The sequence below is a fragment of the Vollenhovia emeryi genome, unplaced genomic scaffold (assembly GCF_000949405.1).
Source record: "Vollenhovia emeryi isolate VEMERY1.0 unplaced genomic scaffold, V.emery_V1.0 DF939124.1, whole genome shotgun sequence".
Classification (NCBI taxonomy): Eukaryota; Metazoa; Arthropoda; class Insecta; order Hymenoptera; family Formicidae; genus Vollenhovia; species Vollenhovia emeryi.
In genome coordinates this window covers 2,028,118-2,045,943 of record NW_011967242.1, presented here as the reverse complement: position 1 = coordinate 2,045,943, position 17,826 = coordinate 2,028,118, and the positions used below count along the sequence as shown (strand labels likewise).

General features: G+C 44.8%; 3 protein-coding genes and 1 long non-coding RNA gene across 4 annotated transcripts in view; 1 reads left to right on the top strand and 3 right to left on the bottom strand.

Annotated features, from left to right (window-relative positions):
• The first annotated feature begins 43 nt into the window (after positions 1 to 43).
• LOC105569407 lies at positions 44 to 4,207 on the top strand. The gene is made up of 6 exons (XM_012025859.1): positions 44 to 167; positions 689 to 1,416; positions 1,480 to 1,602; positions 1,684 to 1,848; positions 1,930 to 2,091; positions 3,165 to 4,207. The coding sequence occupies exons 1-6, from the start codon at positions 128 to 130 to the stop codon at positions 3,441 to 3,443; spliced, it is 1,497 nt and encodes a 498-aa protein (XP_011881249.1). The 5' UTR covers positions 44 to 127; the 3' UTR covers positions 3,444 to 4,207.
• Positions 2,058 to 3,035, bottom strand: LOC105569406. Its single transcript, XR_001009505.1, has 3 exons — positions 2,836 to 3,035; positions 2,257 to 2,516; positions 2,058 to 2,141 (listed from the first exon to the last, which is right to left on the bottom strand). It is a non-coding gene; the product is annotated as an uncharacterized LOC105569406 (long non-coding RNA).
• On the bottom strand, positions 4,097 to 10,738 carry LOC105569408 (interferon-related developmental regulator 2). Its single transcript, XM_012025860.1, has 6 exons — positions 10,470 to 10,738; positions 6,948 to 7,423; positions 5,841 to 6,094; positions 5,536 to 5,776; positions 4,973 to 5,188; positions 4,097 to 4,890 (listed from the first exon to the last, which is right to left on the bottom strand). The coding sequence occupies exons 1-6, from the start codon at positions 10,501 to 10,503 to the stop codon at positions 4,804 to 4,806; spliced, it is 1,308 nt and encodes a 435-aa protein (XP_011881250.1). The 5' UTR covers positions 10,504 to 10,738; the 3' UTR covers positions 4,097 to 4,803.
• Positions 10,739 to 11,248: 510 nt separating this feature from the next.
• LOC105569404 (27 kDa glycoprotein-like) overlaps positions 11,249 to 17,826 on the bottom strand; it is an 11,872-nt gene continuing 5,294 nt past the window's right edge. Inside the window, exons 2-4 of the mRNA XM_012025856.1 lie at positions 13,844 to 14,317; positions 13,201 to 13,363; positions 11,249 to 13,027 (exon numbers count right to left, since the gene is read on the bottom strand). Coding sequence (XP_011881246.1) covers positions 12,766 to 13,027; positions 13,201 to 13,363; positions 13,844 to 14,317 — 899 coding nt within the window. The 3' untranslated portion in view covers positions 11,249 to 12,765. The remainder of the gene's footprint in view (positions 13,028 to 13,200; positions 13,364 to 13,843; positions 14,318 to 17,826) is intronic.

Here is a 17,826-nt window from a genome sequence, read left to right as displayed (position 1 = left end):
CGGTCGGTCGCGGCGGGCGCCCCTTCCCCGTTTTTTCGGTATATTTTTAGCAATATCGCGTATAAATACTCCGCCGCGAAGACACGTTATTTCAACGCAACGCCGATGAGCAGCGATCGGGTCGAAGATGAGCAAGGGCTGCTGGAAATTCGACGAGGAGGACAAAGGTGAGCGCGCGGTGCTTGCTCGCTCTCTCCCTCTTTCTCGCGGGCGTAGACCCCGTGAGGGCGATATCGACGTGTCCCGCCTCGCGGCCCGAACAAGCCGGGATCCCCCGCGACCTCCGCGTGAAATTGCGCTTCAGACGCGAGGTCTCGATCGCTCGCCCCAATTTCTCTACCCCTGCCGGCACGAGGAGACGGCGCCCGCACGCTTACGTGCCGTCGCGTGTACAACGCGGCTCCTTCACCGCCCGCATAGCTGCGCGCAATTTCCTCCCCTTGACGTAATACTCGCGAGTAGTAACGTTACGTGGGGGATGCCGGCGGGGCGAGTCGTCGCGACGGCGAGGGTGAAAACCGCGGCGGACAACTCGGGGGGGGGGGGGGGAATTAATATGCAATCGACATTAATATCGTCTAAAAATAATTCGCATTCAAGGTGGGCGTGTAAAAATAGGGCGCCGATACAAGGCGAGGATAGATAGGCTTAGCTCCGGTAATAAAGCGCTGTCTTGTCTCTTGTCAAGCCTTGTACATAGATCTGGAGGAGGACACGGAGGAGGATAAGCTGCGCAGGGAGTACAGCGCCTGGGACCAGATACCCGACATCCTGCTGGAGGAGATCTTCTCGCACCTGACGATCCGCGAGCGCTACTATGCGTCCCTGGTGTGCCGGTCGTGGTATCGCGCCTTCAAGCTGCGCAACGTCTGGTCCACGTTCACCCTGGAGGACACCACCCTGACGCGGGGCAAGTTCAACTACTACAGCGGCTGGCAGTACGTCCTGGATCACATCAGGGCGTCCACCTGCCTGAACAAGGTCGGCAGGCACTTCCGCACGCTCGTGTTCGAGCCCATGCTCAATTTCTACAATCTCTACGAGTTCATGAACATGATTTCGTGGTACGCCGAGCGGCAGGGCTCGGACAACACGTCCGTGGCCGGCGTGGGTACCTACGTGCGCCGGCTCAAGTTCACCTTCCCCTGCAACATGGCCAACCGGGACGATCCGGATCGCATCAGGGTCTTCGGCACCGGCGGCAAGCTGCTGGAGGCCCTCAAGAGGCTCATGGCGAACCTGCAGAATCTCAGATGCCTGGAGCTGATAGATCTGATGCTCGAGAGCAACGAAGCGCTGCACCTGATGGACGACATCTGCGTCAATTGCACGCAGACCCTCTCGAAATTGATACTGATCAACACCACGCGTTACAATTGCCCGCTGTTGCACGTGGGTGTATTCGTTAATTTGAACGTGAGTACGTCGATATGAATGCTCGACTGGCGGTTCCAGACTCTTCATCCCAGACATTTTCAGGTCCTGGTTATCAGCCCCCAAAACTTGCACGAAGACGTGATAGAGCTGATAGGCTACACAAAATTGCGGCACCTTCATATTCTGCAAAATCGATATAGTACAAAGGACACTACTATAAGATTGGTAAATACGATCCTGCGTTCGAACGTATTACACATCGAGTCCTTTCGCGTCGATGGATACGCATTCGGCTTTTCATTTCAGCCAAAGAGGTCGTCTTGGGTAAAGATGAGGGCGAACAATCCCTACTTGAAGGTGCACTTTGAGATAGAGAGTCACAAAGCCACGGATATTCTTTTGCCTATCGATTTATTGGAGCACAGCGTCATACCGTGTCACAGTATAGTATTGGATAATCCGAATACCCAAGTTGGTGAAATAATTATGTACACTTTTCTATGTCGGAGAGCCAAGTGTGTACAAATCTCTCGTTCTACAAACGCTTCGCAGGTCTCGCCCTCCATGGTGTTCCACGGAACGTTCTTCGAGTCGACGATACGGGTGTACGCTTTCAAGGGAATGACGAGGTACCATCTGCACAGGAGCTTCGCCAAGAGGCTGGACGAGTCGTTAGTGCAATTCTGCCGAATGTGCCCGAACCTGCATACACTGGTAGCATTTTGTATTTGAATCCAAAGGCTTGCGATAGCTTTCCTAAAACTCTGACGTTAACAACGCTACTTTGCGACGTGCTGGCATGCGTTTCCACCCTTGCACATTATTTCTTGCTATGGTGTGAGTGTAAGTTCCACCTAACTACTCTATAGGCTTACTTACCCCGATGCTGCGTGTGCTAAATATTCGGAATGTTCGAGCTCGATTTCGATCATCTTTTCGTTTGCAATGTATTTCAAGATGCTCTCTTCTCTCTGCGTTTGGACAAACGGTTAATTGAATAGCTGTACGAGTCGTTCAAAACTCGAATCCGATAAAGTCCTTGATCTGTGAGATTCGTTTTAGATACAATTTTACATTCAGGATGAACGTTACGAATCATCAACTATCTGGCTTCTCCTGAACGCCTGATGAAACAGTAACTAAAAAAGAACAATGGATAAGTTTAGTCGACCTGGCACGTGTTTAATAAATTAAAAAATAAAAAATATACAGTGCGACGTTTCGACCAAGGGTTTAGGTCCTTATCACGCACACATTCTAAAGAGAACAAACCAATAATCGGAGTTACACGCTTATCATAGATACAAATGAAATTAAAGAAAAAATTCAAACTAATTGTACAATAGTAATGTGTAAAATGAGACGCAATCACATATAACGAGTACAATAAAAGATACGGTTTGTCAAGTGGATAACGTAGATAACAAATTGCAAATAAATCTTCGACCAGTCACCTACCTTAAAAATTAATCGAGTCGATGCAATATGTAATTGCACGGTAAAAATTACAACAGAGTCGAGTCGTGATTATATAAAATTAACGGCACAAGATAAAATATGTACAATGTCTACCATGGCCGGAACGTCGCACTGTATATTTTTAATTTTTAATTTATTAAACACATGCCAGATAAGGTCGACTAAACTTATCCATTGTTATTTATTACTGGCAATCTAAAGAGATTATCATGTTTTAACTAAAAAAAAGAATTAGAATACGTTGCTGTTCCACCATTATCCGTTACTATCGTTTTACAATACAGTGACGAAGAACATTTCTTCCACAGATGATCCGAGATAAGATATCGACCGCCACGATCTTGGAGATTGTCTCCACCGCGAAATGCTTACGCTGTTTATACGTTCGGCGAAACGTAGTCCTCAAGAGATTCGACAGAGCCTGGTCGGAAATGATGGATAGCTCGTCCGAGTATTACCAGTGGATCAAGGTAAATAGCCATAGCTACGAGAACACGGAAAGAGAAGTGTCCAGAATATTGGGCTATCGATGGCACATGCTGTCCGAGAAAGAATTTAAGGCGCAGGTAGTCAATTTACACACATAGGCCGCTTACGAAGCGACTTATACGTGTTGCAGTAAAGTCAGTAGTTGTATGCATTTATTAGTAAATATACGCATTATCGAAAAATTCATCGATATTTGAAAGTAGCAAAAATGTATACAAACTGTTCAAAGTGTTATTTTAGCTTACCGTATGGTCAAATGAAAATTTATATCTTATTAAATAACTAAAAGCTGAACTTGTATTTGCTAATAAGAGCATACAATAAAGGTTCTTCGTTGCAACGTGCAAATAGGAATTCGCCTCTATTTTTAGTTCTGAAATCTTTTTATATAATTATATATATTAATTTATTATATTTATATACATTATGTATAATGAAATGAGGCTGTAGATTGGTTGTCATGACTGTACGCTTAATATTAGTGGTAAGTCCTGTAATTACATGCAATTGTTACTTTTACGTACCACTATATTGTAGTCGTGATTGTAAAAGTTGCGGATATATCGAAAGAGATTGAAATGTACTTAATCTAAATGCCGTTAGACGATTTTGCGATTGTTGTATTATGCTTTCTTTTTTAACGGAAATGACTGTGATCGACATTGTTAACCGCCGAAGATGAAGGGATAGGCAATCTGTTAGACACTCGTTGGACTGTTCTCTACAGAGAAAGATATAATAAAACATAAACTTTGCTGACGTTTATCTTTATATAATCTACAGTTTAGTTTACTTGAATACATCATTACAACTTACATGTAATTATGTACAGTGCTAATAAATATTTCGTACATCTTGTGTATGTATCAACTGTTATATACGAAATAATTCCATCAGTTTGCACATTACAATCCATTTTTAAACCAGAATAATAAATTCAACCTACAACAATTAAAACGTAATAATTTCATTATCAAAATCAACATGTATACATATCCAAGAAAGAGACAACAATGACAACAGTTCAAAAGAGACCACCGACATGATCATACGATCGAGTTGATAAAAATATTTAAAATATATACCGAAATAATTTATATGTGAAATGCAATCATTGTTACCAGCATTACAGTTGTATACACATATACGTGTATATATACACATACACTGTATATACATTTCGACTTGTATATACATGCGGACTTCATTAAATATTACTAAATAAATATAGCTAGCTGTTACAGCGACGAGATGAAATCACATATTCATACACCGACGGAGATTTATGCAGGAGAAGGAAGTACATCACGTGGAGTATCTGCACAATTTCGACTTTGGAGAATCGATGGAGAAAACGGCAATTTTTACGCTATTGAATCCAGCTACAATAAATTAAAAAGAGAAAATTCAAGTATACTCGCATTACACTAAAATGAGACAACCAGCGTAGAAGCGTGATTACGGTGCCATAGCTGCAGATCGTTTGTCGCGACTCTTGTTGCGCTGAATGGTGCGTGCTTTGAACGCGGCCGCGTTCATCAGTGTCTGCAACACGAAAGGGGAGGAAATAGCGTTTAGCCTTGGTACTCGAAACGAACGAACGAACGTCGCCCTCGCGGATACGTACTCTCTCTAATTTGCTCGTTTTGATCGTGATGGGTGGAGGTAGAACTTTGTTGCCGAGGTGAAAGATCTCGCGCAGGAGTTGATTTTCAGCAAGCTGGATATTGATACCGGGGCCTAACAGCCGGCAGCAAGCGTTGTACTGGGTCCTCGCGCACCATCCCTCTAAATACAGAACTTCCTGGCCGAATCTCACGTGCATCTCCGGAACGACGTCTTCCTGAAAGTGAAGCGGACCATGCGCCGTCTCAGTCTATCTCTTATCGGTTCGATCTCGTTTTTAATCCTTAGCTGGCACCGTGGGGTATTAAATGCCTAGTTCAGCTCAAATTTAAGCCCCCTTATAGTATGAAAATTGTACTTGTAGTGCCATGTATTGTTCCCAGTGTGCCAGCTAAGGATTAAAGGCCTGCGTCCACGATGCTAGAACTCGTTTCAAGCTTTTGTGGAATAGCTGCAAGTTGACTGGCTACACATTTCGCGAAATTAGAACTTGGACCAAGTTCTAGCATCGTGGACACAAGCCTTAAAACATTTCGTTCGTGTAAACAGCGAAACGTGACTTACCACGATGTAACGCAGAATATCTCTAAAATTGGCGCGTTGCTGCTTGCGATCTTTCTTGGCGCGGTACTTGTTGGAATCCGTGGCGAGCTCCCTGAGAACCTCGATCAGATCGAGCGTCCAGTTCCGCTTGTAGTCGCACAAGTCGCGGTCGAGTTCGAATATCACCGCTAGCGCCTCGCCGGCCGACAGGCGTACGTCGAGATGCGGCGACTCCAGCAATTCGCGTAGTCGACTGAGCGAGCTGGAAGAAAAGATTTTCCCATGCTTATCGCCGTGCGACAACCGCGTGTCGATCGACGACTTACGGCATGTAGTTGTTCGTTCTGCCGCTCGCGAGCAGGCTGAAGATATCCGCGGAAGTCATGACAGTTAGAAGCAAGGTCCACGCTGAGATAGCTGCCACGTGTAGCGCCGCCACGTCCGTGGATATGTTGGCGATCGCGCCGTTCCCCTTCAAGTAGGAGCCGGAAAAGATAGACGACAGTAGCTGTGCAATTTCCATGGTGTCGGTCGCATCGTTGCCCGATAAGAATTGATTCATGGCCAGCGCCCAGCAACACTGGAATCATTTCGTTAACATGAATATACTGTCATTATCGAGTACAAGACGCGGGGGTAAAAAAAAAAAGGATTCGATACTTTGCTAACGTATACAGCCTTAGGCAAAATTACTGGATACTCTCGTAATCTTTCATACCGTGCTGAGTCTAGTACCAGGGAAGATTTTTATTGTATAAAAGTTGTTTACTGTGCAGAAACGATGGACGCTCTAGTAAACAACTTTCACAATAGAACTTAAACAATAGACATCTTCGTGTTAAACGCAGTATGACGATTACGCGGGTGCCTGATAATCTTATATCTAAGGCTGTGGTATTCAAGCGGAGTGATAAACGCTCGATTGTCACAGATTGTCACGCGAAAACCGATACTCTAAAATGCGATTCTCAATTGCGATAACGCAAGCTGCTCATTTCCACTCAATCACCGTGGCTTACGTGAAAACAAAAATCATGACTATTAAGGGCCAGTTTCGCCCTAAATACACACAAACCCTCGTTCTGAATCCTCTTTTATCGACAAGAGCGCTTGTGAAAGATCTTTCCAGCCAATGAGAACTCTTCGAAACCAATTTTAATAGCACTTTTATCGTTGAAAGAGGATTCCGAGGGCCATGAAGTTATCTTCATTAGTCTAATTGTACTTTTATAAGAGGCAATTGTGATACATCTCTGTGTTTTCGCAATGTTTTCCCGTCGGATGCCGATAAGCTTTCAAACGCATCCGACAGGCATTGTCTATAATACCCGCTACATTACGCTCGATGTGCAAACGAGAATTGCCCAGAAACTCTATGTACGCTCGCAAAGTCTCCGACTGCTTTACGCCAGGCGATCGTACGATCGTTATACCTCGGCGCGTGCATGGACAGGAGCGGTGTTGTCGTTGGCGATGAAGATGAGAGTAGACTTGAGATCTCGGCAGACCATCTCGGCGCTCTCGAAGGCGCCCAGCTGGACGCACAGCAGGGTGCTAAGCCTGGCCGCCGCCGACTGCTCGTCGCCGCGTCCCTTCTTCAGGCCGCGCTCCACCGCGTCCGCGATGGTCATCTTCCTGTCCTCCACGAAGTCGGGTATGTACTTGATGGCGAAGATCTTCTCGATGCCGTTGAAGCAGATGGTCCGGCCCTTGGCGCTCTTCTGCGTCAGCCCGTCGATCGCCTCCCTCAGTTTCTCCTCGAACGCCTCCTGCTGCGCGAGCTCGTCCACCTCGTTGTCGTTCGCGTTGTCCTCCAGCACGCTGCGGTTGTCGGACTGGCCGCTGGTCTCGCTACACGCATCATTGTTGATCGAGTCCTCGTCGGATGTAAACTCAGCTCTTTTTCCACCTGCCGGCAGAAGGCGAGACATATGGATCGGGTGTGCGTTCGCGTGCGATCTCCCGTGCGCCGTTTGCTCTATTTTTAAGCTGCTCGCGAGACGTGAATTACAATTAACGGAGGCTGGAGGCCAAATCGAAATTTTGGTACCATTTGGACACTTAAGGATAATTTACACCTACATAGACCAGCAATCACCTACTTTGATGACATTATATATTTTTATTTCTCCCTTGAATCTTTACTTAAAAAATTTACTTTAGCTCCTACTTAAAAGGACCCACTTTAATGCTAAATTGGCAAAAGTAGAAATTTCCGACGCTACCAGTTTTTAAGTAGGAGTCAATTTTGTACTTGCAGTTCAACCTCTTTTACTGTCTTAGGTCCTGCTATATATAATAGAATTAAAGGTTCAACGTAGGGCCAAACTTTCGTCTTGGGAGGATGCGAAAGAGTTGGCGGGCGAGACGCCATATGGAGTCGGGAGCTTCGCATATGTTCGTTAATTTAGCGACAACTATCGGCATTAATGACGATAAGCAATCTGAATATTCTCGAGTCGTTAAGAAGAGGAAACTTCTCGGGAACCGGTCGAAAGCGACTTGATAGTGGCTTATCTCCGCCAGTAACAGATAAACAAAGGTTCGAAGTTTGAGAATGTCGTGCCAGGCGGGAACTACGGCGCGCGGTGTAATCCGCGAGCTGAGGAAAAATAATAACAGCTGCTGAAAGTGAATGTCACGTTACGTAACGTGAAATCCGCACAGCTGCACCTGTTTCGTTAGCGGGTTTCGGCGCGTGGCGGACGATTAAAGCGACGGGAAAAAGAAACTCGCGTGGCTCGCGACAGATCATAACCACCTTGCGGCGACGTTTGTTTAACTTTAGACACGGACGTCTAGCAAAAGTAAGAAGACACGCTGGGCTGCATTCTTCACCCGATCTGTACGACATCGCTCCCGGAATCTGGACACACTTTATTTTATACAAACAAGTCGAAACGCTTAAAAACGTTCGTCGGCAATGTTACGATTGTATATCTACACTTAATCAACTCGCGCAAATTTATTTGCTACAAAACAGAACGTTTCTGGACGCAAGGAGCACATTGCAGACGAGGGGGAAACCGCCGACCAAAATCTTGTGCACCAATGCCCAATGGTCAGCGGTTTTCCCCTCGGCCCAAACTAATGCCCAAAAATGCCCAGTAATGCCCAGCAATGCCGCGAATCTGTACACCACAATGCCTTCAGCGGTTTCTCCTTGATTGCAGATCAGGAGATTCTGTATCTTACAATATAGTGAAAATGCTAAAAGCGAGGGGGAAACCGCTGACCAAAATCTTGTACACCAATACCCACTAATGCCCAGTGGGCATTGTTTTATCTTATTTTATCTTTATAATGCCCCAGCAAGGTCTAATGCCCAAACCGAGGGGGGAACCGCTGAGAGCATTGTGGTGTACAGATTCGCGGCATTACTGGGCATTACTAGGCATGTTTTGGGCATTAGGCCCTGCTGGGGCATTATAAAGATAAAATAAGATAAAATAATGCCCACTGGGCATTAGTGGGCATTGGTGTACAAGATTTTGGTCAGTGGTTTCCCCCTCGGCTAAAAGTGTGCGGCTTTGTCACGTTCTAAGACAACGGCTAGATGGACACAAAGCTATCGGTTTTCACTGTAGTGTAAGATACAGAATTGACCCCCAGGCTTTCGTAATTCCGTGTACGCAAAAGAGGAAAATCCAAGAGACCGCGTAGACGCGGCGCCGAAATAAAATTGAAGCCAGCCCGCGGGAATTGAATTGAAATCCGAGTCGAGTCGAGTCGCGCGACTAATCGAGCTTTCTCGAGCTTTCTCGAGCGGAGGAAGATCGCGGCTATCGCCGCTTCGTCAGCAAACAAGACGTTTGTGCTGCGAAGCCGCGACGCATCCGAGACAGACGCGCAATAACGAAATGCGGCTCGCGCCGAGTCCTTGACGGGGTCGCGGGACGACGGGGCGAGGGGAGGGAAGCATCTTTTTTTTCTTCTTCTCGCGCGCGCGGAGAATATTCACCAGGTCTCGACCGGATTGGACGAGAATCGGAAGAGGGACCGCGAAACGGGCAATCGATAGGCTCGGCGGGCCCGCTCGCTGCCGATTACCGCGGATTGCTACCGATTGCGCAAACCCCCGCTCGCGCGCGCAATCCTGTCGCGATCGAGGAAAGATATCGAGCGAGTCGCGCGCGCGCGCGCGTGCGAGACTAAAAATACAGGCGAAAATGAAAAGAGAAAGAGCTCGAGGACGTTCGTCCGGTTCGTCCCCAAGAAGCGATAAGAAAAAAAAGCGATACGCGTGTCCCGTACATGTCCATCTGTCGCGCGTGTCCTCGCCAACGCGGAAAAACGTGCGTAGACGCGCGTCGTGACGCACGTACGTACCTAACCGCGCACCCCGTCACTTCCTCCCGCGACGTTCCTTCTAACCTCTCGCGGGAACGCGCGCAATTCTTTTCTCTCTTTTCGCACGCTCGCGCGCGTCCCCGGGGGATTCGCGTCCCGGAGTCCCGACGAGGACGCGCCGCCTCGAGCCGCGCGGGACGTCGCGGTGGCACGCGTGTCGCGCGGGGCGAGCTCCATGTGCCATGGGGCATGAGAGTCACATGGGAACCATGTCGCGTCCGCCATGGCCCTCGGAGGTCCGTTCGCGCGCCAAAAAGGGCCGCGCCAGGACGGACACCCGGGACGGGAAGACCGCGAAGGGGGGAGGGGAAGGAGAGAAAAGCGAGCTGACCGAGGCGAGGACGTCGCAGCCGTGACGTAAGTCCGACGAAATAAACAAGACTTCCATTCCGGATACGTGAATCATCCGGGACGGGCGGACGGACGGACGGAGGCGCGAATCGATAATTTAATAACGTCGTGCGCGTCACGTGCGCCTTCCTCGCCAGATCGCGGGCACCCGCTGCCTTTTTCTTTCCCTCCCGCCGGGCGCGGCGGGGACGGGGGGGAAAAAAGCCCCCGCCGAGGGGAAAACGAGATGACGACCAAGTCGCCTGTCTACTCACCGTACTTTCCTCTTCTGCCCCCTTTGCCTGGCATCGTTCCTCAGCCTCCCGCTTGTCGCACAATTGGTACTAGGTAAAAGGCTCGATCAAGAGGGTAAATGTCTCGAACTAGTGTCTTTCTTTCGTATACTGAATACGCCACGTGAATTTTTCGATGGGAGCAGACGAAAACTCATTAACATGTTGCGGAGCGTTCAGAACATACACGTCGAGACAGCCTACTGTGGCTTTCTCAAGTGTACTGGCTCGTCTTGTCGCTCACGTCCCCTCCTTACCCGTCTCGCCCCGGCCGCCAGCCGAGCGCGGCCGAGCGCGGCCGAGCGCGGCCGAGCGCGCGAGCCAATCGGCGCGACGCGTGCGCGCGCCGCCGGCGCGAAACTCGAACCGGCTGTTTCGCCCGGCGTGGAATTAAAATGAAACGGTGTGTGCGAAGCAGCGTTCTTACCGTTAAGTTTGAAGAGAGTAATTTTATGTGAAATAGCATTTCTCAGAAATCATTAACGACATGTGAAAGTCAAACTAGAGCATCTCTTGAATGAATAGAAGAATCATAAAGGCCCGCCCTTACGAAAAGGTAAAGAAATAATTACTAGAAAATTTATGCACTTCAGTAGTTCTCGATAGTTCAATTACTGCACAGTAATTTTCGAAGAATTACTTTCTTGCTTTTCCCATAAGGGCGTATTCTGAACCGCGATACACTGGTGATTTTCTTAAATCTTACGTCCTCGCTGTATACGCCGCATTACGTACGTTTAACGTAAAGAGCTGACGAGAGCTTGGTTGTAAACAAGGTACTGAGTTTATTAAATACACTGCCTTAACAGAGTAAATTACAAACACTTTGGTACTTAAACTATGGTTTAAGATACACTTGCCGTAACTTAAATCGCACTTGTAGTTTTATATTAATTCAACTTGTGATCGTAACGCGTGTTTGCATCTTAAACCGGTAGAAATGTTGTGCGGAGTTTATTAATTCTAAACCGTTTTACGAACAATACTGATTTATTTCTCGACCGTACGAAGTAGGAAAAGCTTTTTACGAACTAGCATCACAATTGATCAACGTTTGTAAAATGTGCCACTGTTATCTCCCTGGAGAAGCAAATTGTTCTCTAAAAGAAAAAAAAAGATCGTGATTGAAATCTGAATTTACTGAAACCAAGATTTTTGTTTGCGAAACAAAGTTAACTAATTGTAAAATCTTATCTAAGGCTTTTGAAACATGTACAAAAAGATGTATCCACATAAATATGATACTAGTAATACGACTTAGATATTAAATGTGACATCACAGTACAAGTATAACCAGGTTTTACTATACTGTGATATTTTTTATTTCTTCTTAGTAAAAACTTCACTTGTCAGACGTTTTACTTGTATAATAGCAAGTAACAGGTGTAAATAATTACATAAATAAAAGTACTCTTATTTATAACAAACGCGGACAAGCATATAAAATATATAATAATATATTTATATATTCTATAACTTTAATATGAGTAGCCATTAAAGGAAAGGGCCAAATTATAATGACTTTTGATAAAGAGTCGAGTATCTAAATTGTAAATGTTCTCATACATGTATAAATAAAATTAAAAAAAACATTCGGATTCAACATAACTCAAATATGCATATTAAATCAGCCAGGATTCACAATAAATTTTCTGTATTATTGAAATTGCCAGATACGGTCAATAAAAATCACCGATGTTGTTAATTACTGCTGGCGACGTTTAAGAATATTCGCATTAGTTGCATATTAAAGCTGCTTTCCTTTTAGGAGACACAAATCGACACGAGCTAACACTCGTGCGCAGTTTGCCGCTGTGAAATGGCAAAGATTTAAAGAACAGGATCTTAAGAAAAGGTTCTGTCGAAATACTCGGCATTCTTCGGTCAAAAACACGCTCCGACTCTCCAAGTCGAAAAGTGCCGATTGAGTTTGAATTAAATTCTAAATGGAAAGCGGCACGTGTCGATTTGTGTCAAAAATGTTGACTGTGTTCTCTAGAAGGAAAGCAGCCTAAAATTAATGATATTACACAATTACATAAATTAAGTTGTATTGCTTTTGAAACGAGAGAAAGACTTCCAATTAAATTTCGTTTCGTAAACGAATAAGAAGTATATGATAATTAGAAAAATTAAACAAAAATTGCAAGCATATCCTTTGCCCACGGCTATAAATTCTTACGTTAAGTTTTGTCCAACTGGTACATATAAACTTCCATATATCTCTATTTGTCGTATCTCCACGTTTACTCCTGACGCTATGGGGTTGCTAAGGTAATCAAGCGACGTGGACAACAGATTGTTGAGTGTTCACAAGAGACAAAATAGTAAAGAGAATCGCCACGATGAAACAGGTGTTTATGCGCGAGGCGCCGGACGACTGGTTGCCAGTCGCGGCGGCGCTTTCCGCGTTAAGTAAATTCTCGCACGGCGTCACTCTCCTGATAAAGTTAAATATCGAATCCACAATATTTGCAGGCGTGGGATCCGAGCACTTCTCCAACTCCGTCACGGCACAGCCTTGGAATATAGTCATGTCCCTGCGTGACGTATCGACAAATTTGTAAGTTTTTTCCATCCCGTGTAAAAGGATATGTGATGAAATATCAATTGTAACGGTTTAATTCCGAACGATTAAAATATACAAGGCTTTGAATATAAATGTTCGATTCGCCGGAAATATTGGAAAACTTGTGAATCTCGCGCGGCTCACCTGCATTCTCTGACACTGAAAGTCAGTGACGGCAGACTTTCCAGGCTCAAGCTTTTAGTGGGATCAGTTTTTGGTATGTAACCACTGAACGTACGGTTGGCACAATCCTGAAGCGCTTGCTGCTTCGATTGGAAGCACTCTGGTCCTCCAGCCGATATAAAAACTGCAAAGTAATTCACGTTAACAATAATGCCGCGTGAAGCGTTTAAGACACCTCCGGAGCTGCGTTCAGAAACATCACCCGAGTGCCCCAGTACATCATCTTATCCTTGTTGCTCACCGTATGTTAAACAAGGATGAAATGATATACTGGGGCACTCGGGTGATGTTTCTGAACGCAGCCCAGAGAAATCTTTGAAAAGTATAAAATTTTGTTCAAGGCTCTGCGACTTTAGAAATACTCAAATGCTTCTCTAGAATTATTAATAATCAAGCCTTTTAGTCGTAGACATGTACATGTCTCAGTGGTCGAATGGGTGAGACGTTCGCCTGGAGTGTAGGGAAGTCCAGGTTTAAACCCTGGCTGAGGTAATGTCGACTAAAACGCTTGATTATTGTTATCTATCACTGGCGACTTAAAGAGATTTCGATGCTTAGAATTATTGTTCTACCGTAAATAAAACAATCGATTTTTTTTACGTACGGGCGATTCGATCGCCTTCCTTAAAGCAAATAAATTCGAGCAGCGAGTCGGTTATGTTCATCACTATCTTCTTGTTCTCCCTCTCCGTCTCGTCCAGACACTGTTCGAGCGTATGCGTGAAATTGTTCACGCAACCTCGCAGGATCGAGCGCTTGTTGCAATAGTTCTTGAAGACGATATCCAGATCGCCGGTCGGCTTGTACTTCTCCATCTCCGCCTGGAGCTCCGTGACGTTGATGAGCGACTGAAGGCACTGTGTCATCTCCGTCTGGGCGCGATAGGCATCGTCGAATGCATTTGGTCCGCCGTTCTTTGTACACTTCTCCTTAAACAGATTCTTCGCCTCCTCGATGGGCAGCGTCGACACGTTCAGGTCCTTCAATTCCGGGATGTCGCCGACCACGCTGCCGACCTGCTGCAGCACATCGTCGGAAGACGGCACATTCTCTTGCGAATGCGCACAACCGATGATACCTGAAACAAGGAAACGATATCTTATACTGTTGTACAGAAAATGTCTTCTCTTTCAGGTGGACTATCATTTACGTACATTGAGACTCGACTTTCATTCAACGTTTGAGAAAAAAAGATGGTAATCAATCTCACAAACATATCGAGGAATATTTATCACTTGTATATCTCATTATATAAGAGCGCATTATCTCGTCACGTTGGGATCATGACCCGACACCTGATACTTTTTTCTACAACAGATTTTACAATTGACTCGTATCTAGAATCTCTCATAGTCTGTTGCGACTTAGCGTCTAATACTGCGATGACACATCGCTTTTATATCGGTCGCAAGGAATATTGAGGCTTCGAAAAGCCGCATAAAACCTCCGCAGATTAACAGTCGACAGCTACCAGTGATACGCATGTTTCCTAGTCGCTGATCGACGTTTTTTTCTGATATTGTCGTTCGCAATCATCTCACAAGAGCAAGGTTTTGTAGTAATTTCAGCGTGATTCACAGACTCGTTTCGCAGATGTACGATATGATTTTACAAAAACACATGCCAGTAAAATAAAAGATACAAAACTCGAGCAACATTTTCACTTTTTGCCGACGAAATCAATGCATTTTTTTAACCGAATAGTTAATCGTGCGAAATATCCTACAGTCTTCAGGTTTGATATTGCTAAATTATAAAATACGGTCACGTAAAGAACAACATTATGTAAGTGTCATAATAAGCAGTCACGCGCTTCTAATTAATTACGTAAAAAATTGTCCGTCAAATCGCCCGTGAGATTAAAGTATCAAGCCGTTCTTAAGGCCTGCGTCCACGATGCTAGAGCTTGGTCCGAGGCCTTTACGCACCTATCGTTTTCAACCCTGAGCATTAAATTCGCATTTTTAATTATTTTAACCCTACACTGTCCGCAAAATTTAAAACGCGCCCCTTAGCAATTTAAATGCACAGAGTGCAAGACCTTTTCATCGATCGACTGCCGCGCAAGTTGTTTCAACTTGAGGAACCTATCTGGAAGGTATCGCACAATATTATCAGTTATTTGTAAAACTCGTCAAAGAGAACAATGAAAATTGAGATATAACGTTGCGAGTATAAAGTACATCCCACGCGAGTAATTTACGTCAAACGAAAACAATTACGCGAGTAATTGTTAAAAACGAGCGGGTAGGCCTTTTCCAATCTCGTCTCCGAATTCCTCATGACGATTACACCTTTATCTCTGAAATTATTGGGCCGTTCCAGCGATTGCAATTACGCGAGAGATAGATTCTCCTCTTCCTCGCCGAAGCTTCCACGTGGTCGCGAGATCGAGAAGTGCAATCTACGGACTTTGTATCCGTATTACTCAGCCTTCCGTGAGCGTCCCCCCTTTTTTTTCTTCATTGCAACATATCTCGCACGAAATGTTGCAAATGAAATGCGGGAACGGCCGGAACGGCGTACCGGCCTTGAGCGTCTCTTGTTCGGTTTTCGATCGAGTACTTTGATCCGTCGACGTATCGATACACCGAGAAAATCGCCGTTGTTTCTTTTTTTTTTCCTTTCATCGCCGTAAAACACTTGTGAGTCGCCATGGTGAGTAATATCGTATTATCAACTGTGTCCGGATATCGAGTATGGTTTTGTTAGGCGGACAAAGATGTGACTAAACATGAGTCACCGCGGGGAAAAAAAGAGAACTATTTTTATTCGATTCATCTGAATTCTACAAGATAGCAACCAGGCGACCATCAACATCCTCGGTTATCAGTGTTGACGTGGCGACTGATCGTGGAATTTCAGTTTTTGATTTATTGCTGCAAAATGAGATGCAGTAAAAGAGAAAATGGCATTGAGAGATTGCAAGCAAAAGATAAGGCTCGAACAGAAGTTGTTACAAAGCCTACCTGCTGGAATTAGGTGTAAAGTAAAGATTGAAACAAGCGTATAAAGCCAGACACGCTGCAACATATCACAGAATCAACGTAGGAAAATTAATAAACGACACAACTGGCAAATTCCAGAATTTTAGAAGCTTCTAGAAGTATCTAATTCATCGCTCCATATCTTAATCCTTATTTCTTTATTTTTCCCTAATTTCTTGGACCAGTATGTCACACCACATTCCTCTATTACATAATGCCCAAGGCTATCCCATATCTCGTATTGCGAAAGACACATTTTCTTTCTTTTTCTTCTAGCTAATATTTATTATGGCGTTCACCTACGTAAATTATTGAACACCTGTGTAATTTATTGAGAATATAATTTTAATTTTCTAACATTCTTACATAATAGCTCGCGATTTTTGGCCTTAAAAAATTGGAATCATTTGTGTACACAAACGAGCGTCACCTTTATAATATTTATTATATCTTTCCAAATTATCGCATCTCAAATTCATTAAACATTGATTCCATATATGCTGCAGCGTCTTTGGTTTTATGCACTTGCTTCTTTACTTCATATTAATTTTCCTACGTCGGTTAATTATGTACTGGCGACAATAAATTTTTATTCTTGATATATCGAATCCTTCGGATCGACGAAAGCGAGGTTTGCCCTCGATTATCTATTTGAAATTTATTCATCGGTCAAAACTGTCCCGCCGTTTCACGTGGTTTCTTTCCGCGTTCCTCTTCAAGTGGAGAACGCGAAGCGCATTGCATAACTTGACGCGTTCCCGAATATAATTAGACTGCAATTTCTATGAATGATATGTCTGTCAGAAAAACGTAATCGATATTAATTTTAGCGAGATTGCACGTGTTACGTCAACAAGCGTCTACCGCCATGCCCTGCGGGCGCTCTAACATTTCACGTTGATTTATTTTTGTTCGACGTTATCGTTCATTTTCCGCAGAAATTATGGATCCGCTGACGATGACAAATCGTTTACATTTCTATTCCTCTTCGCGTATGGCAGGCACATGGCAAACATTTGCGCGGTGCGTTCACCAACTTCGACTTCCAGCAAAAGCATTTACATGTTAAACGATAAACGAACGCGTGGATGTAATTTGCATTGGTTCAGTCCAAGCAATATGCGCTATTGTAACGGACCAGACGTCTCTTTTACGCGCGTCAGCGTTTTGCACGGAAGTCCCTCTTGCCCGACAGGAAGTCGCGAAACTTAGACGGTTCAAATGCCGCGCACGATCCCGAGAACTCGAGCGATAGAAGCGAGGGGTAAACCGCTGAGGGCACGTGGTGTACAGATATGCGGCATTTTTGGGACGTTAATGGCGTTATTTGGCCTTAAGAATCTCAAAAGATAAAGACGATAAAATATAAAGAAAAATAAGATAACAAGATAAAATAATGCCCACCGCGCATTGCTATCGAATTTCAATGCGTTGGTAGACAATGGTGTACAGTACTTAATGGGATGGACAAGAATTACTTGATTATTTAAACAGAGATGCGCAGCATCTTTTTGACAATGCGACCCGAAGCGAATTAATGCACCGCACTGTATGTACGTGATTTTGGCCGGCGATCTACCGCTCGAATAGAAGCAAGGCC

What these genes read in the sequence shown, in the direction of transcription:
- LOC105569407 (XM_012025859.1), top strand. Translation starts at nt 128, where the DNA reads ATGAGCAAGGGCTGCTGGAAATTCGACGAGGAGGACAAAG. An exon ending in ATTCGACGAGGAGGACAAAG is followed by an intron (nt 168 to 688) that starts GTGAGCGCGCGG and finishes TCTCTTGTCAAG; the next exon opens with CCTTGTACATAGATCTGGAG. An exon ending in TGGATAATCCGAATACCCAA is followed by an intron (nt 1,849 to 1,929) that starts GTTGGTGAAATA and finishes AACGCTTCGCAG; the next exon opens with GTCTCGCCCTCCATGGTGTT.
- LOC105569408 (XM_012025860.1), bottom strand. Translation starts at nt 10,503, where the DNA reads ATGCCAGGCAAAGGGGGCAGAAGAGGAAAGTACG. An exon ending in AGAACGAACAACTACATGCC is followed by an intron (nt 5,777 to 5,840) that starts GTAAGTCGTCGA and finishes CTTTTCTTCCAG; the next exon opens with CTCGCTCAGTCGACTACGCG. An exon ending in ATATTCTGCGTTACATCGTG is followed by an intron (nt 5,189 to 5,535) that starts GTAAGTCACGTT and finishes CTTCACTTTCAG; the next exon opens with GAAGACGTCGTTCCGGAGAT.